Below are 27,168 nucleotides of genomic sequence, written 5' to 3' on the forward strand. Positions count from 1 at the left end.
CAGGAAGCAACCCCTAGCGCGAATGGCCACCGTTTTTGCCTGCCGAGAGCCAGGCGTTCGTAGTATATCGGCGACAAGCGGATGCGAGAGACCGTGTGGGTGGCTATTCCTCTTTCTCTCTCAATCTCTCTCTTCTCTCCCGTTTTCTCTCCACGGGTTATGCACAGTGCCGAAAACATCGGTCCACTTGTTGAGTCGAAAAGAGAACGCACAGGAGAGAGCAAGATGAAGTGGAGAACGGCAGTGTGTGGGTGCGTGCGTGCATGCGCGCGCGCGGAAAAGTAGCGTAGATAAAAAGTTTCGCGCGCCGCTAACAAAGCCGGAGGATCGGCCTTCGTGGACGAGAGTCGTCGTACTACCGTGACATCCGTTCGCCATCTCGATCCCCGCTATCATTCGTGGTTATCACACTCTATTTGGATCGACGTGGGCACGCCCAATCATCGAAAATATGTTAGAGAAACACACTAATAAAAAAACACGATCAATCTTCCGGCTTTCCGTAATTTTGCAGTGCTTATTTTAATATTATGATGCGCGCGTGATCACATGGGATGATAACACGGGAACGACACGGGGAAATAGTTGGCGGCTCGTGTAGCGAGTCTTTCTCTGCACATTCGTTCTTCAAAACTACCCCACCGACGCGCAGTTAATTAAAAGCACGATGCGCGAGTCTCGTCGCTATATAATGAATCGTCGACGAATTTTAAGGTGGCGTGCTTAACTTTTGCGCAAAGTTAAATGGCGTTGTTTACCGCGCCCGGCAAAGTTTAATGATATCGTGGCCGAGAATATCTTCATTTCGTCGCCCGCGTGCGCGCGTGGGGAATCCCGTAACGACCTCGCGCGATTTCGGAAAATCTGTCAGAGGAGAGGAGGAGCGAATGGTGGAGGAGAGAGGAGAGGGACAAACGAGATATCTCGTGGCGCCAAAGGTGCCTCGTTAGACGGAAATTCGTGAGTAATTTTAGTGTCGTACCCACGCGACTGGCCGAAGGTTTATAATTACCTACCCTCACCCGACCTGATCTAACCCACTTGGCAAACGAGCGAGAGTTCCAGTTTTCTCCCTTCACCGAACACCGGATACGAGTAACCCGCGTTCAAAAAATCGATCCAACGAAAACCATCAACGAGCAACAGACTGATATCAGGCGTCGACTTTTCTTTGAGCTTGCCTTACGAGCAACCGATTCTAACGACTGTACAGCGTTTTAAATTTGATGTTCGACAGAAATGACACGATACGAGCGTTCGTATTTACATGGACAACAGCTAAATAGCTCGCTGTTACAACGCGACGACAATTGACATCAATTGTGAACGGCCACTTTATTTTCAAGACACTTGATCTCATTTCGATTCAAGACACGAGCGTACGCGAGCGAGGAAGGATATTAATTTCAACGTGGCTAATTATCGGCATTTTACTAGCGTAAACCAATGAGAGCAGTGAGCGCATGTCTCTCGTCTCCAAATTCTTAGAAATACGATAAAGTACATTTACCGGTAACAAAACGTTCACGTTGGAAGCACGATGAAATGCGGACACAAATGAGCTATAAAGTCACAGACGACAGGCCGTCAGGTCAGGACGGAAGATGGAAAAAGATTCTCACCGACCTCTTTGCCGACTGGCCATTAGGTATACTAGCAGTAAAATCATTAGAAACACAATGAAGCACATCACTACTGTTTAGAGTTCACTTATACCTGCTCTTCGAGATCCTGAAGGCGACTTGACGAATACACTTCTGTAAACAATCATAGCCTTACCAACACTGAAAAGCAATTCATTTCAAAACACTTGTCACACGTAATCATGTAACCGATGCTCGTTAAAATGTAATAAATGATTTTCACTGTTATATCAATAGTTTTTCCACTTTTTCTCTGGCAAATTTACAAAGGAACACGTGACACGAATATCACTCTGACTAAATTTGAAAAAACTATCGGAAAGATAAAAAAGTAGAAAAAGCAATTTTTATATCGATTTATAGACATGTTTTTGTTGTGATAACAAGAATAATAAGCAAATACGAAACGCTAAATTCCGATCTGAGCGATATTAACGAGATAAACGAGCCAACGGTTCTGGTATAATCGCTAGGGCAAATAATAACACACTTTAATTAAATAATTACGTAACGTTCGTTTGTCGGATCGCTGATAAGAACGGGAGCCCGTCGTTCGCAGCGGCACCGAGTATCGATCATCGCGCGGTGGCCTCGCGCGAGAACGCTCTGCCTCCTGCGAATTTTCACGATCGACATATCTACGGCTAATGCGGCGTATTTAAGAATTTCACAGTGACCATGTTTGTAAGGAGAGTCTCAAGAGAGATCACTCAGGGCACTCGTGTTGCTTCTGACTAGCATAAATATGGCCGTTGTAAATCTCGAAAGATACTTTTAGGTATATCAGAAGATCGTGTCGCGCGGCAAACCCGAGATCAGTGACATATGGTGTTCTCGGACAGGATCGCAGAGCATTTTGTCTACCATCTTCGACCAATACGAAATACGATCTTTCTTGTGTGTAAGGGAAAAATTTCGTATCACCACTTTATAGCCTCTAGTATTATACGGAAGCTAATGTTGGATCGACGATTCTGTTATGTCGTTTCATAGAGATATATCGGTCGTGCGGTGTTCGCCAGGGAATGCGAGAATAATGAAAATCGATAGAAAGAAAGAAGAGAGAAAAGAGAGACACGACGTTATGTCTCGAGGCGTTTCGTTATTCGTTGGACAGCCAACAAATAATTAGGTAACCTCGCCTGGCCAACTGTGTAAACTGCGCCTTCTCGACATCACGTCTTCGCTCTTTCTACACCTTGTCACAGATCGTATAAAGACGACGAAGTGAATAAAAGAGAGTAAAGAAGAAGAACAAGTAGAAGAAGAAGAAGCGAAGATCCAAGAGAAGTAGAAACGAAAAAGGATGAAGGAGAGTCGTCAACCCGGACGCCTCTCTTCCTCGCGCGGTTGTCCCCCCCCCCTTGCTGCACGATCCCCCTTTCGGGAGAGCGTGAAAAAAAATAATAAGATCGTGACTGTCGGAGGTCGATTCTCCTCGTCTCCATTTTCTCGAGGCGCGCGGGGAACGCGACAAAAACGTGCTCGCTCGACAAGAAAACGGAACTTTGCGTCTCCGTGTCGCTCGTCATGATGCACAAGCCTGAACGTTTTAACACTATACAACTGATACATCTTCAAACAACAGACAATTGTGCGTAGTGAGAAGAAAGAGAGCAAAATGGTAATATTTCGCAAAGGTAAACGTGGTAAAAAGTGCAAACGAAGCAAAATTTCTGCGAGAAACCGATTTAATTTCCCTCGACACAACCCTTTCGTAGATATCGTGTCCGAGGGTGAATGGCTAAAAGGTAATAGTTAATAACAGCGCACACAGCTGAAAGGGGGATCCGGTAATCCTCTTCTAATTTCTAAAACAAAGAGAGCCGCGGATCGTAGCACTTCAAGGAGAGAAAGAGAAGAGAAGATGGAAAGAAAGATAGAGTGAAAGAGAGAAGAGAGATACAGATAGAGAGAAAGAGGGAGAGAGAGAGGGAGAGGGAGGAGAAAGACTAATGGAAGGAAGCGAGAAAGAGAAATGTTCGCTCGCGGAGGCAGAGCCGAGATCCCGGGTTCGGCGAGTTCGAAGGGGCGAAGGAAGAGGGTGGGCGGGTGGTAGAAGGAGAACTGAAATTGGGGTGAGGGGCAGGGTTCCACCCTGGAACACATTAACTGCAGGGCGACGGGGTATATAGGGGTGGGTTGGGGCCGCGCCACTGGCGTAAGCTGAACGGAAAACGAAATCGTTCTCGACTATAGGGAACATGCGCCTACAGTGGGTACAGCTTAATCCTGACCTCTTGTTAACCAAGTGGCGTAATGGAAGTAATACCCTATGAGTTTTCGCGTTGTGAGGTACTTTCTGTGGAAATAAATGGGCTTGACGCGCTTCCTGAAATCTTATCTCGAAAATTACATTCATTCATTTTCGACTTTTTACCATAATGTTATTACGAATCTAGAGTAACGCTTCTTGTTGCAAATTTTGTAAAACCCGATCATGTCTCTCTGTATGTATAATTGTCTATACATTTAAACGATCATAAATGTCTCTAACGTTACACCAAAAAACAATTATGCGAAATAATTTTCAGCGCAAAAGTGCCAATTAACGAGATTGAATGTTTCAGCAAATTTTCACGCACGACCAAACACGTGCTCAAAAAATCTCGGTGGTTCATCATTATCAGGCCTACCACGTGTAATCCTCCGAATTAATTCCATTCAATTTCCTCGAGGACAAGGACGGACACGACAGACGCGTGCGTCCTCGTGTTGTAAGATTCGCGAGATTAATCCCGATTAGCCCTAATCGAATGGCTGAATGGCCATGTATTTCCCTGTCAATCGATTCGTTCAAATATAAATTTGTTAATTCAAAACAAGACGAGAACCAAACAGGAGAGACGCATCTATTTTGCTTACAGCGTACCATCTTTTTCTTTCAATCGCGCATCCCGCGCCTCTCTACTCCACGTATCCTCCATCCTATCCTATCGATCCTTTGCTCGTCTGAGAATACGTACCAGAGCAAATCGTGTTTGTTCGTTTCTGCTTCAATTTCCATGATGATTTCGTTATTTGTTTCCCGTTCGAAAATTCTTGGTCAGTGTTCGGAAGAAAAGAATTTTCACCAAAATGACGATAATATTATTGAAATACTTGGATATAATAACAAAACGCGGCAACTTTTGAAATACCTACGCCAATGCGAGACACTGAACGAGGGGCGGCAGGAGCACTAGTAGCGTAGTTAGGGGTGGCTCGGTAGGGATGCTTTAGGGTGAGATTTAGTACCAACCTCCGTCGCTTAGTCTACCCATCCTGTGTATAGTGTACGTAGTGCATGTCCCAAGACTCGAACTATAGTCGATACTCGGAAGAGAAATACCAAACCACCACGAAACACACTATCCACGACGATTCATATCAGTCTTCGCTTATGATACGAGCGCGCGGTTGTTCGCGAACGGAAGCGACATCGTTGCTCGGAAATCCCAGCGAGATGATAGTGTAACGTGCATCGCCGAGTGAAGCCTTCAATTTCAGCGATTCGTTCGTCGACTACACTACGCGTGCCTACGCGAGCAACAAATGTATCCGCCTGTGTCTTAAGACTTAAGTTATTAACATACACGAGACGCGCTAAATTCACGGTGATTAAAGCCGCGCGCGATATTAAGGCGAAACGTTATCCGTCGTCCCGGAGCTCGGCCCACTTACTGTTATCTTATATGGCAGTACTTAGGGTGCATTACCCGAATACGAAGGTACTGAGCCCCGAAATTTCTATTAGTTCGAGCGTGTAGGAGAAGGAGGCGGACGGAAACCACTTCACGAAATAGGACCCTTAAGTTACCGAGGGGGAGCGACGCGAAAGAATCCCGGGACAACTTCCTGCGGCTCGATATATATACGCCCAGAGCCCTTCGATGTTACCAGGACCAAGCTCGTATCTCTGTCCCTTTCGAGAACCCCTGATTGTTACTAAAACATATCTTCGCTCTTGTAATATCGCTGCGTTCTACAAGAATCGAGACGGGTATCATCTTGATTACATTTCATTTTAACAGGAATTTCTTCCATGCGCGTCATTCATGTGTGGAAAGTGTATAAAATTATCAAGTTATATCATATTATATCATCTTTTCACGTGCCGATACGTACGATAAATAGCAGCAATAAAACCAAACCAAAATTGGTTAATGATAATAAAATGATAATAACAATAATAGTTGTCTAATCGAAATTTATCAACGGCTTTATTATTATAGCAGCTCTTCATTCATCTAACACATAGAAAAGAGAATAATTTTCCCGAAACGATATTTCGAAAGAAATATTCTGTTCTCGCGCGCTTATTCTTGTAGCACTTCCAGCTTGACTGAAGGATTCACACGGATGTTTGGCCAACGTCTTCCGTAACGGTAGTCGTTCCAAGACTCCGAAAGACAACTTTGGGGCACTCAGAGGGATAGAACGAGGGATTGTAGCTCGTTTCGTAAGGTCTCCATGGAAAGAGGAGGAAGGAAGAGGTGGAATGAGAGGCGGGTATCCTCGGAGAGAATCCTCCGGGCCGAGGAGGAGGAGGCACAAGAGTCAAGTAAACTCAAGAACGGCGGCCTCTTTCATCCCCGAAACTTCAAAAGCCGTAGGAGAGCGGCTTCGCTAGTCGCGCCATATGTTACTCTTCGAGAAAAGGTTTTCCCTCTTTTTTTTTCTTTCACCATCGTTTGCGATAATAAAATTCTAATCAGTCTCTTTATGCACCGCACAGATATTTTTCAAGGGCTCCCCCTTCAAATTAATGAAGAATTCAAGTCGGAAGATGAAAACGGTTTTTGTGTTTTCTCGATCACAGAAATCACATGTAACTTAACGTGAAGTCATTGATCCAACTTGGGGACCCATTATTTACCGAAGAATTGAAAAATTCTTATATAAATTTTAATGCAACATCGAGTTATTGCAGAGTGTTTTTGTTCCAATATCAATTTTTGTTTCCAAGTAAAAGATTATTACGTCGGAATCGATTAAATCGATTTAATGTAACACGCAATGTGTACAAAGAGAAATTAAATGCATAATATGTAATGCAAATGCAGTTACTGCGGAAAGATTTAAAAGACGTGGCATCTTTTAAGTACACGCCGAAACAGATAATGTAAGCTCGCTACGGGATGCTGGATTTGTTTGCTCTAGGAGCTGTTTGCACACACGATCTCACGGCTTTCCGCCGGTACGAAACCTCTCAGGGGTGGACCGCTTCATCCCCGCGGATTCGTTCACCGCGGCCGTATATTCGATTTTCAGAACGTCCTCACCTGTACCTTTCCGCCCCAGACCTTGCTGGTTTCACGCTTCGATGAAGCTGTCATTTCACATTTCCGAACGGGTTATAATCCGCGAGTCGTACGGCGCTGTTGGATTAATTTAATTACTCTTGGGTTCTATTTTTAAATTGATAGCCTCGGAAAGAGCTTTTACATTTTATGCTCGTTTGATTTACAAGTAAATAGATATATGGAACGATTGTATGGAATTTTAGAGTCTGTTGTTTCGATAAAGTTTCAGGGAAAATTCGGTTGTTGGTTTACAAGTGCAGTTTGCTGTATCAAACTGCATCATTTACATATTCGACTACGTAAAATATAACAAGCACGTCTATCCGAAACTCATTGAGATTCCAACGCACATATCGGACCAATGTACTCTCAGACACCCGCGTGTAATATACCTAACATAATACAAATAATTCGCTCCACGTAGCACGCCAGGCTCGTACATAATCTCACAACCCCGAAACAACCGGATCAGTATCATCGCGGAAGATTGCCATCGAATTTTCGATAACGTCTGGCTGGACAGCCGACAAATCATCGTAAACCATCGGGAGTGGCGGATCGGGGGAAGCAATTGAAGACAGACAGAGAGAGCGAGAGCATTATCCCCGAATTTCACAGGCTGCTACGCCACAAATGAAGCACACTTGGGTAGTGCTCGATTTAGCTCGTATCATCCCGCACCCTCGGCTGAGCTCTACGCATCGAACAAACACTGCCACGTATGTAGAACAAACACACACACGCGACTCTGTGTACACGGTCAATGAAAAGATATATGGCTGCGTACGAGAGGCGGCTCGAAATCTTCGCACGCTTCGATTGCTCGCGAAAAAGAGCGAGCTCATCCCCTGGGAAAAATTATTTTCGCCGTATATGCCTTGGTTTAGCGTTGAAAATTTTAAATATAACGCGTTACGTATCTTAAGTTACAAAGTAGTCGTAAAATATTACCATCAGATATATTGAATCTGGTATTCGAGTTGCAGCATCCGAAATTATCACAATCATGTACATGCACAATCGCACATTCAAAAAATGTTGGTAAAGAAAATAACGAATTACATTAAGATTCTTTCGCAAAGAATCTTAATGTAATTCGTTATTTTATATATATATAAAATATATATATTTATAATATATATATATATTCACGTAATATACGAAGCTGGTAAAAGATTGGTATGAGAGAATCCGTTTAACGTCATTGATATGTTAATTGGCTCCAAGTTCTCACTGCGGTCGTTAATCCCCCATGAAAACGATCGTGGGGTACACGACGAGTACCTACTAGAGTAGAAAACCCCCGCGTACAAGTCACGTGACCCTTGGAAGGGCAACGATAGATAGCGGCCACTCGAAATTTCGTGCTAGTCTAAGGTAATAGATTAATCGTACGCGTCGGTGATCGATGAAAGGGCAGCAGAAGTGGATGGGATCGTTAAATGTCGTGTACGCACCATGAAAAACCTAGCCATACGACTGGCCGTATGTGGGTCACTCTTTCTCTCTTTCTCCAACCCTTCGCAGAGAGTGAAACGTTTCGTTGGCGCGATGATATCTCCTGACGTCTCCCTTTGCGCAACGTCGTAAAAAAAGCTTTCTCTCTAGTGTGTTGTACATAATTCATTAAACGAATAAAGATTATTCAAATTCAAAACCATAATCTTGCAATTTGTTATGAATATCCTCCTCTTCCTCCATTGCAAAGATGGTCGATTACGATTCCGAGGGAAATTTGCCACCCTGGCGCGTTGGTAATTATTATTGATACATTCCCGGTAATAATCTCGACGACCCAATTAATACTATCGGCATACCGATAAGCGCAGTTGCGATACACGCAATAATTTATCGCGATAATCCCACAATGACCGTAAACTATCGCTCACGCGTGCATTTTGGTCGGCTTGTGCGGTATTTCGTGTACTCTATGTATGGTACATCGCTGTAATCTGTAATGCTACAATAGCCCATTCTTCCGTATTAGAAATTAAAATTCACTTTGGTGTGTAACGAAGCTTTGACAAACGATGCGCTAGACAAATTACCTGTAATTACACTTTTCTACTAAATGCTTTTAATCATTTCTTCTGTCGAGTTACCAGTGATTAATCATGTTTTCTCACGATGCACTGCTACGATGCCGACGAATTAATTCGCGCGGACAAACAATAGCAAGCGTATATGATACCGTTGTGCCTTCAAGGCAGAAAATGTATGTATAGATCGTATCCGCGATCTTCTTCTCCTCTCTCTCTCTGGCTCTTCATCCAGGCCGATTCTACCGCCCCAACGGCTACCGTCAGTTCGTCGGTCGGGTGGTTTACCCGGTGTAAGTCGACGGCTCACTCCATAAACCCGAGGCGCTGTGTGTACTCTGTACACTGTGGCGAGTTTGCACGAGACGCGCGCGACCGAGAAAGACAAGACGAGCAACGGAGAAGTGGTGAAAATAATCGAAGCTACAAATAAACTGATGTCGAATCATCACGTTACACCGCTGCGAGAATATCGACGGCGAGAATATAGGTAGACAGGCACGTCGACGGAAAGCTATAATTTCCTTAAAAGTAACGGTACTTGCGAAAAAAAGTATCGATCTGCGTTCGCCACACACTCTAACACAATCCAATTACACGTCTTTGTGCGATACGGTTACTCGCATACGTGCCTTTGTGCATCGTTTGTTCACTTCCACCTCTTACGAGGCAAGTTTCTTGGTGTCTCAAACTAGATACATATAGCTCGATTAGTAATAAAATTGTCAGCCTATCTAAGAGAGAGAGAGCGTGTCGCCACGAGAGTTAGTAAAAGAACTGGAAGAAGGATGAGATCGGAGCATAAAAGGATTCAGACAATACTGCGCTACAAACCACTTACCGATTCCGATAACGGACCGGTCGATTGATCGCGAAATGCACTCGCATGCATCCCGCGCGATTTCAATACGTGAAATTACGACCTTTGCATGACTATTACCATGACGAAACTCGCGCCACGGAAATAAAAAAAAGGCCAGATTTCTCCCAGCGCGCGCGCGCTACTCGCGTTACGTCACCCGCTATTTCCAATAATAGCGTATAAAGACGGTGACGGCCTGAAAATCATACTAAAATACTTTGCAGACAACGCCAATGTGATTCTATCGGTTGTCCTCGTTCTGCTCGTTTCCTACTCCGTGTAGGATCGTTTCTCCTTCCCATCACGTGCTCGCTTCCGGAAGAAACACGAGGTAACACGAGGTAACTGAGTAAACGCGAGCGCAAAGGCACACGAGGGGATAAAGTAGCGTGTGCCACGAAAGGACCGGGGCAAAGCAAGAGAAGGAGATGGAGGGTGAGAGGAACGACGCGGTTGGACGAGAGTGCATACTGCGAAGAGAGGTAGGTATTCGTTGGTGTGCTACCAGCAACAGGTGCCCGTCAAACAACGTTCAACGAACGTCTCTAGCAGTGAGAGCCGTCCCTCTTTTCGTCCCTTCCTCTTCTTTCTCTTTCTTCCGCTGTTCGCTGTGCTCGCCTCGCACGCGATTCTCGATAATTGATTCGCTGACGAGACAGGACATACTCCTGTCAGATCCGCGCGCGCGATACACGCCGCACAGAGAAAGAGAGATCCCAGGGTGTGCTATTCATCGACATCGTGTTTCACGCTCGATAAATCTCGTTCTCGGCCACTGATAAATAATTCCTCGCGCAACACGCGCGGCTTCATATTACGCAATCATCGAGATTATCTCTTTCCGCTACGCGAATTACGAACTCGCTGAGAATAAAATAGCGCGCGCGCGCGCGATCTCTCTCTCTCTCTCTCTCATTTGTTTCACAAAATCTTCAACGTGAATTTATCACGATTCCTCAAAGGACCTCTTGCCCTGTCTTTCTGCGGCGGAACAACTTAAACGAAGTAAAGTCAATATGTTTCCTGATTTTTTCCTTTTAAAATGATTTCTTGCACGATACTACACATTTTGCGAATTAACTAAAATATCCTTAAGGACATTGCTTTCATCATGAAACATTAATACGTAAAACAAGGAGCCATTTTCCAGTCTTCATGGGCATGTGTATCAGCGATCTTCGGGGTATTAGAACCGATAATTTAAAATCCTGAGAACGCGTGAAACGTTGGAGGAATCGGTCTCGTAATCTCACAAAGGGCGGGAACGTTGGAACTTACGTCGGACTTTACGGCGCCTCTTAAACGGAGTTCAGCTTCGTTTTCAAAGTGATCCCACGGGCGCAACCGATTATTACGAAGCGAGAAGGTGCGCGATTAAATAAATGATATAGCATTCTTTCGTCGTTCGCAATGTTAGCGCAAAAATGCCGATATCTACGGAATTCATGGAAAAAAATCCTCAAAACTAGGTATAGTTGGTAAATGCTGAGTGATTCTCGTCAACCATTATAGAACTGTGTTGCTCGAATGACACGACACCACTCAGCTAAATGTTACGAGAAATTTGAACGTTAGGAATCTGAGAATCCTTGCTTAATTGGTGAACAATTCTCGTGGAATTCTCTTGCCGAATTAACGTCGATTTATGTGGAGGAGGAGGAGAAGTCGACGTAAAAGCGTATCTTTTCGTCGAGAATCTCGTGGAACGCGCAGGTAATAAAATGCGATCGAAACTCACCGCGCAATTAAACGCACGAAACGCTTGGTGAACGCGACAAGAGGGGAAAAGAGTTAAAGGCCGTTAAGAAGATTATCCATTAATTAATAAGTGAACCGCGCGTGCGTTTCCCTTCGGTTTTCATGTAAGATATTTTCGTTTCGTATGCCGACCGAGAGAACGATGGTAAACCCGATCGCGAATCTTACGAGGCAATTAAACGTAAAGCCTGCAATTTGACTTTGAAAGGGCATTTAAAAACTCTTTCATTACTTCATTAACCCCGTATGTTCGCGCAAGGGGTGCAATTAACCGGACACTGAACGAGATACCAAGATGCATCGGCCGAGATCACTGCTGCGAAACGACAAGCTCTAATAGGTATAGATAACGCGGCAAAAATAGTAAAAACCGAAATAAAATTTCGCCTCGAGCGGTTGCCACCGATTAAGAAATTAAACGCGAATTTTATCAGCCTCGAGCGATGCAAAACGAGCCTCGAAACGCGTATCACATAAATAAATGATCCTCGCTTTAATAAAATATGCGAGGCACGTATATAAAAATTTTAAAATATCACTAATTATGACTACCCGAAACAAACACCTGTCCTCAGGTAAAACCAGTATTGCTCGTTACGCTACAAAGTTAACTCGTCGCACCTCTCACAGCAGCGCCGCGATAGCAGTGCATACGTGTGTGTCGTATCAAGGAAAGACGATCGTACACGGCCGCGGCAATGCACAACTATGCCGTAAAATATGCGTGACCCCATACGACACACCGTATTGAATATACGAACGCGTTATACTGTGTGCAAAAAAAAAAAAACAGTCCATCGCGCCGACCAGGGAAACGGGCAATGTTCGAGCGACGACGCGTGCAAAATTCGTGCCACTTGCGCGGCCATCGTCTCGCTATCGAATCGGATCAAGGGCTAAAAGGCTCCCAGGAAATTCCATGAAGCCACGAATTAGTGTGAAACAGTCAGGGGGAGAGATGGGGCCTGAGCGCCAACGCACGGTTACGGATAGGGACCATGGATGGGGTCGGTCGCCGCTGTTGCTGCTGCTGCATGGTCTGGCGACCGCAGCACGCGACACCATATGGTCTGCTGTGACCTCCGTGCACACAAATACGGTGGTTTTCTTCACGAAGCTTTCGAGAAAGACTCACGGAATTGCGGGATCCCAATTGAATCGACCGATGCACCGATCCTCCACGCACGCCCCAAAGATTGCCCCTCAGGTATAAGAGCCGGAAATTTGTAACGCGGCACACTCTTCCCGCGAAGAATTCAGGATGATGTACGCGCGAATGTACAAGAGGCATCGTGGAACCACCGGATGTCTCTTCAGTCGGAAATACTGAAGCCCGGATTGAGATCAGTTCTTTCAACGTCGAGACACCGGGAGTTGATCAAATTCAGGATTTCAAACCGCAAATTACGCGACTCGAGTTTTCCGTTATTAATAAAATACCGTCTTTACGCAATTAATTTGCACTTTTATTTTCATTTGACGATCGAAGATTTTGCTATGAGAAAAGTCAATCAAATAAATTTATGATTTTATGATAGAGTTTATTGTGTGATTCAAGGAGAACGCGTATTTATTGCGATACACACACGAGCATCAAATGCAGTGGACGCGTTGATTATGCGAGTCAATGACCCGTTGTCGGTCCGAAAATTACGGGACGGACTACGGGGATAGTATTTCGCGACGGCACGTATGTTATTTATTCTCTTTGGAAATGGTGCGAAATGTTTTTTTAACACTACCACTGGCGATGGCTGCCGCCACGAGGGTTCGGAAAAGAGGGATACGCGGGAGCATCAATGGTGCTAACTATAAGTGAAACTCCCGTAGGAACCACTCGGGACGACGGTTACAGCACCCTCGAGGACGCCATCGGTGCCTATATCCTAATAGAAACGTAATCGCGTAGTTTTGCCCGTTGAATAAATTATCGCGGGGCTTGTACGAACGTAGGGTCGCCATATCCCGTGAATTAGCGACGATCTTCGTCCTTGGAATATTCGTGGATTTATCCTACCCACCACAGTCATCTTATTTATTACAATTTCTCTTTCCCGTCTAACTACTTATTCCAAGCGAAAGAGTCGTATATTACACTGGTTTCGATATAACGACATATCCGAATTTTGTTGCGATACGTCAAAGAAAAGAAGAGAGCTTTGGTGATTTATCTGTTAACATTACAATTCAGTTAAATAAATATCTCCTTTGCTTTTTTTTAATCACAAATCCAAGCAAAAACGCAAGCCAAGTAACATGTATAGATAATTTCTTACAATCGATCGATATTACATGTATTTGCAAAAGACTTTTCTCTCTCTCTCTCTCTCTCTGCTACATTTTTCTCTTACACACGTCATTTACGAGCTGTTGCGGTTCTCGCTGGTTAACACGAGACTCTAAACAACAAATCTGACACGCCAGTGCAACTCGATTGTTGTTTAATTTCGTGGATTCTTGTTTGCGTGATGTGATACGTAAAATTACAAACTGTAATCATATATCCGTGCGATCGTTTCAAATTTTCTATGCGTATGTGATCTCTTTGTACACAAAGTCTCACAAAATAAGTTATTCTTCCAAATAGAAATAAAAATTCTTAAATTAATCTAAAGTACAATATTTGGCATTAGCAATAAGAAATTTGTCATACATTATTGAGATTACCATCTGCTTTACACAAGGATAGAGCATTTCAGAGCAGACTTTGGGAAAATATGATGAAACGTTGGCGTTTCGTAGCGACCGCCTTGGGATGGTAAAATCATCATCCTGAATAACGTCTCTCGTAAAGATTACGATCGTGAGTACCGTCCGAGCTCTCATCCGAGCATTTCTCGCTGGCGCTGAACATTGAAGAGACGCAAGCAAAAACGAAATTTACGAGCTAATCTAATTTCGTGTATAATATTCGTGATGTAAAGTATTTCTTCGTAAAAGACACTCACCCAATGCTGCGTCGCTACCACTTCTCCTTCTGTTCCCTCGAGGTTCTGTGGAGAACAAAAATTGGAGATATTACTAAAAAAATTACACAGATTGAATATACGAAAATATGTTCCACGTGATCGTCATATGGCGCGTTGGTGTTTGAATGCAATCTCTAAACGCGACCACTATCGATCGTGAGATTCAAGAGGTGCCTAATCATTGATCGAGTGAGTCACACGCGGCTTGTTTTCGACGCGTACGTCGCTCCCGTGTACATGATATCGCAAAAAAAGCGGAATTGATCGCGCGACAAGTCTAATCTCGCGTGCAACGAAATTAATGTAATTACATCATCTGCTAATTTTCAGTAATCATCACGGATCAAACAAGTGCAACATCGAATACTTACATCCTTCTTTCTTTTCACAGTTGCAGCACCTGAAATCAAAATACAAAGCCTATTTTGAAAAGATGAGAAAATCCCGGCTAATAATAAAGATAAAAATGTACAATCTTTCGAAAAATCCAATTTTTTAATTACTTTCTGCGTAATTTATTTCTTATTTTTCGTGTCCGTTGTTACTTTGATTATTTCATTATCTCGATCTTCAATTCTAAAGATAATGCGATAACACACGAAGGACTCACCGCCAGTGGGATTAGGTAACCGTGCGCCGTTGGTACCAGCGGGGGTTGCCGGATTCACGACGGGGGTAGGAGTACCTACGGTGACGGGTACACCCCTGGTCCCGAATGGAAAATATGGCGAGTCAGGGGGATAAGTAGCGGCCTCAACGCCACCGCCAGTACCTCCACCGCCGCCACTGCCACTACCACCACCACCACCACCACCACCACCACCACCACCACCACCACCGCCGCCGCCGCCGCCGCTGCCGCCGCCACCGCCGCCACCACCACCACCACCACCACCGCCGCCGCCACCACCCGGCCCCCCGCCCGGTCCATCCGCCGTAGGACCGAATGCACCACCGCTGTATGCCTGAAACAGAACGAAACAGAAATGTTCTTTTTTTCTCGATTTTCCATTTTTGTCTCTGCTAGCGACAATTATAATCGCAATAATCGTAGCAACGAATCATTGATAATGAGACCACGAAAATATTTGCGAATATCCAAGTTACAGAAATTGTTGCTTTATTTTAATAAAGGTTATATTGCAGAACATCCCGTAATGTTTAGATTTTTCTTCAATTACCTTTAACTTGAGAGAAAATTACTGTAAGTTTTTATTATTTTTTATGAAAGTATCCGCTAGTTGTGCAAGAAGAGAGGAAAGGATGATGCGCGAAAGGAGTATACGCGAAACAGAGGAAATGCGACAGCGATAACTCAGAGGCAGCTTCAATAAATCATCCATCGAAATCAATATTCCTTATCGGCTGTGCTTTAACATGACTGCCGATTAGATATCGTGTTCTCTCTAACGCTTTGAAAAAATCAAAAGTGTAGTATTTATATTCTTGCTTGGTTGATGACGCGTCTCACGTGTAAAACGTCACATAAATTAATAATTATAAAAAATAATGAGTGGATTACATGTTTGCAAACTATATTTAATCTACGTTCAATAGATGTACTATAAGGTACAAGGTCTTGCATATTTCATAAAAACAGAACAAACGCTACAATATATTACATTAATGTGCAGTAATGTGTTTCCAAATTGTCAAGTAGCATGTTTTTGCTGAAATAGATGCACTCTTTGTAAAAACGAAAACAGGAAGACTCGCATCTCTTGATACACCGTATACACGGATATGTCGCCACGGATGAGAGACAGAGAACGCGTAAGTGATATTAAAGTAGAGAGCGGGGGCGCTCAATCTCGTGGAACCAAGAAATATTTCGACGACGAGAAAAAGTCGCTAAAATACGAAACAGTTACAGTGAACGAGCCAATTAACCGCGCGTTGTTACCTTTCGTATATTGCATCATGTTTAAAAATGTTTAACAAGTAATTTATTTTCCAGAAAAAGATCTCTCCAATGCGCGTGAAGAAATGAGAACCGCTTCCCGAAAGTATCAGGCGAGGTAAAGTTTTGGGATTACGTCGAGGAGATGTACCCGAGGGAGAGAGTGGAGTCGGGTGGAGCGAGCAACTTTTTCTCAAATAAATTTGCTTCTACGACTGGAATAATTATTATGCTCCTATTTCTTAAATAATCCCGCCTCGTTTAGAGGTTCAAGTCGGCCGCACGACAAAGAGATCTCGGAGTGGAGATATTCTAACTTATCTCCCGCAGCATCTCGCCTGGAACTAAGGGAGGAACAAAGCGCGATGATACGCCGAGCAAAGAAATCGCTGCGAATCGCATTGTCGGTGTGAAAGTCAATATCAAATGAGATTACTCACCATTCCGTTGTCTATCGTGGAACCATACGGCGTCTGATAGCCTGGCTTTTCTGAAACAAATAAAACAAGTCCCTGAAAACAAATTCCAGCTAAGCAATGTGCTTTTCATCAAGAAAGAAGAATGGATTTATAAAGGCATTTTTTCATCCACGATTTGATCGCATAAAAGACAACTCTCCCAAAGTTTAAATAATCGAATAAATACTCGTACGAAATATCATAAAAACGGATGACACGTATACGCCCGTTACACGTATACGGAACTTGTTACATAAATTAAACATCCTGCATTCTGCTCGCGCGTAATCCTTCGACCGATAAAAGCGCAGACGTTCCACGATATTAAAAGAGAGAAACAAAGAGAGAGCATCATATCTGAAAAAATATCCGCAATGGGGTGGAGGATAAAAAAGGAATATTTCGCAACCCGCAATATTCTTAGCGCGTGAGTCGCCGGGCGAAAGGGGGGAGCGAAAAGAAAGTTCCCCTCTCTCGAAAGGAGTCGATGTAAAATTAATGCCGAGCATAAATTCGCGATGCGTCTTTATAAATCAAAACCGTGATCGCGCTAAGAATCCGCACACGGGGATGTATGCGCGCGCGTTTTCTACGTTGCGGCTGCTACGCACGCGGAATAAACAACGAGATAAACATTACGAGGTTGCCGTAGTCCGGGGCTTCATCCGTTATTAATGCCCACCCCCGCACACGTATAAGAGCGCAAACCTATGCGCGAGGCGCACCGTCTCTTGCGGAAAATTTATGAGGATCGGCTGGATTTACGTTTCGAAAACCACCCGGAAAGAATTGCAAGGCGACGCACCGCATCGAAATTAATTCGACGAGATACGACGCACCGGCGGTACTGCGTCCATCGACTACTCCATTTCATCGGGTTGTGACAATTCTTTTAAAGGACGCGAAATGTGCAAATCGATGCAAAATCTTGTAGGAAAAGACTACTTACGTTTTACGTATGGACACACACGCGCGACAGCATATACGCATATCGCGCGCGCGTGCAAATATACGTATTACATTATGGAGAGTATAGTCGCGCGTGGACGATAGGGCGAGTGTCCTCGGACGGCACACGATTGCCCGGAGATAACTATGAATCCTAACAGTTTCGGCTTGCTCGTGACATGTTTGCCGAAGCGTGCGGCACCGACTCCGCAATATCATGCATCAAAGGACAAGCTAAACCATGGTCCATCGTGTCATCCTCAGAGCCGGTGCAAGCCCGCTCGACCGTTATGACGTAGTGCTGGGCGCCGGGCCTCCATGTCACGACTAGTTCGTCTTCCGCGTTGCCTCTGCCGCCGTCATCCGTTCGGTAATTGTTCGATGAAGAATTAGTCGGGAATGCTGGTTGCGAGTGTTGCCTCGATCTGGACCGTACGTACGAACCACTAGCCGAGAAACGCTGAGAAACGATCGCAATTTGCGTGCCACCATGTGTCGACGATGACAGGATATCGAGTGAAAAACTTTCGCGAGAAGTGATATTTCTTCTATCTTTTCACGCTTGATTCTCCAGATTCGAACGATGAGACGGTCGGAAGCAACGGTTTGACACGACACGTAAACGACGGTGAATCCTTTCACGTCCGTCATCATGACCAGACGTCTAATCAAATAACCTTAATTAAGTTCGACTCGGAATTCATTTGTTCTGATGCTGTTAATTTTCAAGCAAAAACATCTCTCCTCTAATGACCGAGAGCGCATCGCGGGTGTTCGCGATCGAATAAAACGTGGAACGTGAAAAGTGGAGTATCGTGGGTGCGTATGTGCACGCTGAGGCTAAAACTGCCGGACACTTTCAGCGTTGACGATCTCGTAAAAAAAAAAGAGAGGCATTTGGTCGTGTGGAGTGCGCGACGTCCCGAAACAAAAGTGCACGCGTAAAAACAGTGGAGAATGTCAGAGAGAAAGGGAAAGAGCGACAAATAGACACGTGAGTATGAACGTGCGCGGCCGCGACATCCAAGTACCTCGCGTTATCTGCGTTTCGTGACTGCAGAAATATGGCCCTGAGGATTTCGCGATTTGATGTGGTGCATCGTCGATGGCATAGCCGACTAGAGTCAAGAAGAATTTTGACATTACGAGGTTCACCATGTCGGGATTTACCGTTTGGCCTAACGATTAATTACGGAAGAAGCAGTCACCAGCCGGGAAACGTCAGTGATGCGGATGAAGCTGACCGTCTGCGAGTTTTCAAAAGTTTGAGAACAACGATCCTTGCGAGGAATCCGCGCGAAAAGATACAATCGGGATCGCATTAAGAACGCTCGATCGAGTATGTTTAACGCGATTCTGGATTAAATGACCGCGCGCCGTCTGGACTCGAACTCTCTTTGCTTTCGGCCAGGGATCTTTCTCGCATTGAAAAATAATCCATTCGTCGAGCTGGCACTCTCACGGAGATGGCCTCGAAAAACTTGTCAGTTTTCAGACATACCTCGAATCCACCGACGTAACGAAAGTCGAGGAAGCTACTATATGAACAAGAAGAACGGCGTACAGGTGAATCGCAGCAGCCGGTTGGTACGTTTGGCCGAAAAATAATTCAGTCGGTTATCTCGTACGTCGATCGAATCGTCGTTCTATCGTCGTTTCTCGCGGTACTCATCGGATCACCTGCCGAGAACGAGGAGCGAGAATGTCTCGTACGCAGGTTTTACACAGCGGCTTTAGCGCCAAGAAAAATCTCGCGGGGTGTATTACGACAAAGGCGGAGCTCGTAAAGCGGTAAAGGAAATAATTGAACACCTGCGCGCCGAGGCGGGCTTAATTCAATTAGCTCGCCCGACAAATGTCCGACACTTTCTTTGTACGCTCGATGTAAATTTTACAAATGGCTCTTGCAGGGACCTTTGGTGTAAATCTGGGTACGACGATCAGCGCCGCAGCTCTCTAGCTACTTTGCGTACGATCACTTTAAGAGTCACTAAGTATCTTTAATGTGCAATGTAATGTAAAAGAATCGCAATGGAGTAAGCAAACTTTTTAGTCACGAGCGAGACGTCGGAATCGGACTGAACTCTATCAGTGACAATCTCGACTCTACCACCTCTCTCGATGAAATCTCTCATTATCAAGAATGATAATTACTTGATGCGTTCACGCTAATAGTATCGTTTCTCATTTAACACTTCATAATAATAAAAATGTGAACTCATGCTCTCACTTTTTTAAATCAGTAATCTTTTGCGATTGAGGTTCCACCAGTGAGTTCAATCCTATGGTGAAATTCGTGCGTGCGTGTATCACGCCAATGCGCCTAGTGCCACGCGACCCAAAAGGGTGTTCGAGGCTGCTACAGATAAGAGCAGGGTGAGCGAAAAAAGAAGCCACGATCATTGAGGTACAGAGAATCGGCGGTAGCGGCGGACCCGCCACCCTCGGGGCCTACGACCCTAAGAAGAGACGGGATATAGAGTTTTACCAAGGTAGTAAAGAATAGAACCAGGTAAAAAAGACGAAAAAAAAAACATAGAAAAGGACTCAGGTAACCATTGGTGCTCAACCGAGCTTGGGCGCGATTCCTTCCATTTCTATCTACATTCCTCAAGTATCACAAGAAGTTTATTCCACATTAATGACAAAACCATAGTCGCGAAGCCTCTATAACCAAGTTTTATTACAACAAATAGATAGAAATACGACGTTTCAAACTAAAAGACGTGAGAAATGATAGCTTTATGTTTGCAGGAAATGCAGCACCTCTTAAATCGATAACCCTACGAACCGAAAGATCCAAATCGCAGGCGTATAATGAATCATCGAAGAGAGGATAATCGAGATTAAGAAGAACGTGCACGCTCCATTTTCAGACATTATATCCGTTGGTCCTATACTGATACCTACGTACGATGATGACCTTCGCAGATTTCAAAAACCGCCCGTGTCCCGTGGAAGCAGAAGGAAGCAAATATAAAAGACAATTGGTTCACGGAGAAAGGATTTTATCTCGCATCATGGCTTTACTCGAACGGATGTTAAAAGAGAAATGTGAGTAAAAGTTAAAATATCCGAAACTTTGAATGCACACAGATACTCGCATGAGCATCACGTTGTCGCGAACGGGCAAACGAAAGAGCTGAAAGAAAGTGGTAAGTGTGACAAAGTCGACAAACGTACAGCAAAGGCTGCAGAGGAGAAAGAGAGAAAACGAAAGAAGAGGGAATCGTCCGTTGCGTTCGGGAGTAAACGGAACGGCAAAGGTGTATTTTGTGGAGGAGAAGGCTGCCTGCCACGCGACCATGGGGCCCCATAGTGGGGATGTCGGCGTGCCAAGAGGCCCGCGGGACCAAGACGACCATGGGGCGTCAAGAGGGAGGAGAAGGTGGACGTGTGCGTGTGTTTGCGCGTAGGGAAACAGGAGGTGCAGAAGGAAGGTGGTGAAGCAAAGGGGGGAAAATGCAGCAACAGCAGCAGCAGCTGTCGCTGCCAGTGCCCCCCTTCGTGTTACCCTAGAAGGGGCCCACTGGAGGACATTGGCGGAGACCACGGGGGCCCCAGTGCATCTCAACCTGTAGTTCGCGCGCGTTTTAATCCTCGAAACGCGAAGATCCACAGAGAGAAGTAGAACAGAAATGAAGAAATTCGTGCTTACAGACGTGGAAGGAGGACTAGAAACATTATTGTAAAGGATGTCGATCTCTCGGTGTTAACGTTAGAGATAAATTTCAGTAAAACGTAATTGCAACGTCAGTACAATCCAATTTCACGCGTCGGACGGTTGCATTTAATTCAAGTATTCGAGAATATGGGTTAAACCCGAGTCGCATCACGCTCGTTGGTAAAACATTGCACGCGGCGACGTTTACCACGTATTCGCGAAACGCTGCTTAACATTCTCGATCGTCGGATATAATCGTTGGACCGAAAACGAGAAGAGATCAGATCGACCGCTCATGGCGATTCGCAAGTAAAAGTACGCCCGAGTCGCGCGTACGACACCATCGATCGGTGGAAACGGGAAAGGCGTGTGTGTATGCGTGCAAATTGCGTGTATAAAAAAAGACGAAGAGAGATGGAGAGAATCCAAAGTGGTCAGAGTGCGTGCGCGCGCGTGCCACCATCGGCACGTGGCACACACGTGTTCCGGTTTCTCTTGATCTTGCTCGCATTCACGACGATGTCTCTACGCGACGTTCTTGACACGCGCGTTCATTCACGCAGGAACGCACGAGACGCGGGACAACGGAAGAACGAAGGTTCGAAGGCAGGAGTGCGAATCTTGGTGGTTGCCCTTCGGGTATACATTCAACAGGTGATCTCGCGGCACTCCTGACGCCATTTTTACTACTGCGAAACTACAATGAGCGTAGCAAGCAAGCTCGAAGAGGAAACATCATCCTTATTTTACGGAAAATTATTACGTGAGAAAATTATTACGTTTGTTTGAATAAAAAAGAATTTTGCTATATACACGCGACATGAGTGACATCCTTTCGAGTTTGCTGCGAGTTATTGAGTCAGCCATCCAGTCAGAAGGTGACGTCGCGCGCTCGAGGACAGTGGCACCTGCCAAAAAATCGGAGCCCCTTTTTCGGAGCTGGCGGCGCCGAGAGAACCCCGAGTGCACATTTGTTGTTCGAACCCCGGTCGCGTGGACGCATACATGTATCACGCAACACAACGCGAGTGCGTGCGTGCGTGCGTGCGTGCGTGCGTGCTTGCTTGCGTGCACACATGTACTACGCGTACGCGTACTACGCGCGATTGTATATGGGCCAGACTTAACGAAATCTGGCCAGATGTCTATTTCGAACGTGGCGCAGGTCGGTGCTGTGCACCACCGAAAGTTCACGAGAGCATATGCGCTTCGTTCGTTCGTACGTACGTACGTACGTGCGTGCGTGCATGCGTGCGTGCGTGCCGATACACGGGGTACCCGGCCAGATTCGCTCTCCATGGGATTGCACGTGCCCGTCGGTGCCATAGGTGCCTTACAGGTGGCATTGCACCGTTTCATTCCGATTTTAATGTATAAGTCGACAGAAGCAAGAGGAGATACGGATAGAAAGACAAAGTGTGTTACAACTTTTATGTCATGATAAAAAATAGTTGATCAGCCGTACAATTAGCAGGCTTCGCTAAACTATTCGCGTAATTGACGTTACAGTGATCGACATTGGAGGCACGAATTTCAAAGAATGAAATCTTCCGATATAACACGTTACGATGTCTCATACACGTAACACGTAACGACAGAACAACGGTTGAGAACCGTCGTGCCTACGCCAATGAAGCAAGGGGATACCAGGATATGGTGCCCCTTGTAGGGTGGTGCTTTCAGTCAGGCTGGTAAGAGACACGACTCTCTAGAACGATAGATATTTGTCCTCGCGGAGGATGCCATTCGATCGTGTCTCGATGAAAAGATTTTTAAAGACGATGAACTGTATTCTTCATTATCGACAATCTTGAAAATGTAAGTATACGTGTCCCTTTCAGCCTAGATTCACACATGTAATATCGATGATAAAATACAATTGTCCAATTGCACGTGAATAATTATTAAAAATATTTGCGATAATCTTTGAGGTGTCCATTGAACATTGAACAAATCCCGATCGCAAGGTGTTTACGCGATTGGAAAAGATGTATGATACATGGAGATACGCGGACCATCCGGCATCTTTTTTATCGCGCCAAGCTCGTTTCTGTAACCCAGTTCTCGTGACGGCTAATGGACTTTTGCTCTTCTCGGTGAAGCATCGCAAATTTGCGGAGAGGAAATGGGAGTGATGGGAGAGCGGGACGTACCGAGAGATGAACAGAAAGAAACTTTGAAGAGAGGACAGAGTAAGGTACCGAGAGAAAGAGGGACGTACAGAAACGGAGAGACAGAGGGCAAAGTAACGAGAGCAAGAGCAAGAAAGCTGCGAGGGGAGGAGGAAGGGAGGGGGAGAGAGAGAGGACCAGGAACGAGAGTTTCACGCAGTGGCAAATTCATATCGACCATAACAGGAGCGAGGCGAATAGCGTATACGCGGTTCGGTAACGAGGGACTTGCATTAGTCAGGAATTCTCGAGTGGCGCGCGTCCGTGTTTTCCGCAAAAAGCCTTAAAATGTCTTCCATTTTCCGTCGTTTACTTTCCGCTGCCAGTTGTTCCTGGCCGCCTAAAGTAACGACGATGAGATCGAGCGCACACGCGGTGTACAAGAACCTCGCGGCGATACTCTGATATTGAGAAAAGGAAATCGTTTCGACTTCGTATCCGTATCGATATATCGTGGACAACGTCAAACAATGACTAAATTATTTACGCGATATCCTTTATGAATCTTCCGAAAATCCTATTCATACATGCATCTATTGTAAATATGTTTTAAGGTTTGATTCGCTTTTACTTGTCACTTGACATTAATAATATCGTGATAAAAGCGCTGGGTCGACCAGGGATTCGCGTGACCTATCGACACCACTGCACTGGCGAGAGAGCGAGAAGAAAACGCAAGGAAAAGAGCAGGAATGAGTGAGATGACGAGAGAATAAGCTCGATGCAACCGACAAAGAGGAAACGATTCTGATTGGGAGAATGCGCAGTTTGAGAGAGGATGCTCGTTGGCGGGGAAAGGGATTGGAGTTTAGGGCGACGAGGAGGGAACAGAGGGTCGAGGGTGAGAGGGGTAGAAGCAGATGCTCATCGAGTCCCCGCTGTAAATGTAGATTATACCCGTGCCCTTAATTCGTGTGCGTGCATACGTGAACGCACTCTGGACTTGGCCTTTCCTAAGGAGAGGATTGAAAAGCATTCAAGGAAGCCGCGCCTGATAAAATTCGCCCAAATATACTTATAATCGCGATACTGCTATCTCCCTCGTGAGATCTGCCTGCATCTCGCATAAACGCGTTCTGCACAAAGTTGTGCCATTCGATATTAATAAACGAAACGATTAATTGACGAAATTGCGTCTGATTGTGGAATATCGCGCGGATTCACGTGGAAGAATTAACTGATTCGATGTCGTCGATAATCGGATAATCTCGTCTTTTATGGTTTCAATTTCTTACGCTTTCCTATATAGTTAAACAAAGTTTGTACACAATCACACAAAACAAAAAACTTTTGCAGGTTTCGAACGTGAAACTTGTAAATTGTCGGGCTTTGCGATGGTTTGTATTTTTCCGAAATCGGCGGAAGATGACGTACCCTCCTCCATATTTTAAGTATGTGGGTTTTCGACATGAGCCATTATAAGTTGGAGGACGGGCGCGAGGCGCGTGCATACGGAGAAAGAAAGGCCGAGAATGAGGCGGTGGTAAGCAGAAGTGAGAAAAAACGCAGAAAGAGAGAGAGAGATGAAGCGAGAGGCAGGTGCATCACGGTGACACTCCCTCGATAATTCTTCGCAGAGAGAGAAAGAGAGAGAGAGGTGAGGGGGAAGAGGGGAAGAAAGAGAGAGAGAGAGAGAGGGACCTAAGTCACGAGTGTTGTGTCTGGAGCTCATTTATGGTCGTTCACTTAAACTCTCGCTCCAAGGAAGGAGAGTTTCGAAAATGGCACCACCGTGGAGTTTGATGGACTCGGGCCCGGCCGAGCAATGATACTTTTGATGATACGGGATATCTCGCGATAAAAGGAGAATTGCGAAAATGCGCTCGCGAAAGACAATTTTACGTTATATTGAAAATCTGATCTTTTTTTAATAGTATTTTAGAGTATCGCATATATCTGACGATGTGAGAGACTGACAATCATTGGAGTAACCAAGGCAGCTAAATGCTCACGAAACAGTGCACGAATAGAGAGCAGTGTTCAATCGGTCGGTGCGTTTGCTATACGTGAATCATACGTGTTTATTAAACTATATTTTATCGAGCTCGCTACTTCCTGAAACAAACTCGTACCCAGGTAGATTTACTCGTGAGTCACGCCGTTAATTTTAGACTCGATCATCCATTAGATTCACCTCCGTGTTTTCGCCGCATTACGCGTAATTTCAAATCAGATTATTTTCTCACGCCGGCGCGAATGCTTATCTTTGCCGATGGGTTCTCTAGAATGCATCTGATTGCCGTGACGACGAAATGCAGCGCAGCGCCAAAATCATTTTCAGGGCGGCCGCTTGATTCAACCGAGTGATGAAACAATCTCAAACGCTTATTCAAGATAATAATAATTGTATAATTCAACGATTCTCTTGTCAACTAATACTTTTACGCGTCCTGTTACTCTGTACAATTGCGATTAGACCGAAATACGGATTGTTTGCAAAATAATGAATAGAGCCATGATCATGCCATGAATTGAATGCTCACGACTATCGGGTAATACGGGTCGTTGAGTGTAGTATAGTAAAGTAATACGAGCCTTAATAAATGATCGCGGCGCAATATGCGCGATCTGCGATGCAAAGCGCATTTTTAACGACAAGCGACAATCGTGTTCATATTAATGGTCCTAGAACGAAATGATGTCCTATAGTTGTGAAATTACGAAAAAGGAAACTCAACATTTTATGGAAAATGCCACGATGTAATTTATATTTAACTGAATAGTCGACTTACAGTTCCCGCAGAGTTTCAAAGGAAATGTGGGAACGCCTTGGACGAGGCGTCTAAAAGGCGTTTTTGCGGTTTCTCCAAGCCGCTCCAAGCGGCTGTGCCGAACTTAGCCCATGAGAGGGCCTACAGCACCATCGTCTTCCAAACAGCGTCTCAAACCAAACAAACGTTTCAGACTGAGTTACCAACTATGCCGCGTGGACTACCGCGCAAACACGTTCTCTCGCGCCTTCTCTGAATCGTAATGTCGATTCGCTTTGTACGTTCAACAGCGATAATTAGCACGGGAAATCTCGGGCAGCACGAAAGCACTCGTGAAGCCCTGTATACGTAACGTTCAATTTAGTCAATAAGTCGCGCAGGTAAGAGTTGTTACGAAAACGTAACGACGTTGTGACGGAAAGTGAGTAGTAGATGTAAACTCTTTGACAGGACTTTGAGACACGTGTCAGAGCGATTGAAATTTACCAAGGATGAGAACCTCTTTGAAAAGAGGTAACGCACGATTCTGCGGCACGCAACGGCGCATCGCTCCGTGGCTGCTTCTCTGGCAGGTGTATGAAGCGAGAAATAAAAGAAAAACGGCGTTTGTGCGCGCGGAGGCTGCCAAGAGAGCGGGATACCGACCGCGAGAATGAGAGAACAAACAGAAAAAAAGAATTGCTTTCATAAACTCTTGTACTACATCCGCGCGATTAATCACTAACAACTAACAATTAACCATTAACAATTTCTGTTTCTT

At 45.0% G+C, this 27,168-nt stretch overlaps 1 protein-coding gene across 2 annotated transcripts in view; it reads right to left on the reverse strand.

Annotated features, from left to right (window-relative positions):
• Window positions 1-27,168, reverse strand: part of LOC105274987 (transcription factor 12) — a 91,209-nt gene that overhangs the window by 62,627 nt on the left and 1,414 nt on the right. Inside the window, exons 2-6 of one of the 2 annotated variants that reach the window (XM_026970160.1) lie at window positions 16,897-16,946; window positions 15,434-15,521; window positions 15,167-15,328; window positions 14,928-14,956; window positions 14,536-14,580 (exon numbers count right to left, since the gene is read on the reverse strand). In XM_026970160.1, the coding sequence (XP_026825961.1) occupies window positions 14,536-14,580; window positions 14,928-14,956; window positions 15,167-15,328; window positions 15,434-15,521; window positions 16,897-16,946 (374 nt within the window). Of the gene's footprint in view, window positions 1-14,535; window positions 14,581-14,927; window positions 14,957-15,166; window positions 15,329-15,433; window positions 15,522-16,896; window positions 17,324-27,168 lie in introns of those variants that run through there. The other variant, XM_026970154.1, reaches the window with a different exon arrangement.

Source organism: Ooceraea biroi, chromosome 1 (genome assembly GCF_003672135.1).
Source record: "Ooceraea biroi isolate clonal line C1 chromosome 1, Obir_v5.4, whole genome shotgun sequence".
Lineage (NCBI taxonomy): Eukaryota > Metazoa > Arthropoda > Insecta > Hymenoptera > Formicidae > Ooceraea > Ooceraea biroi.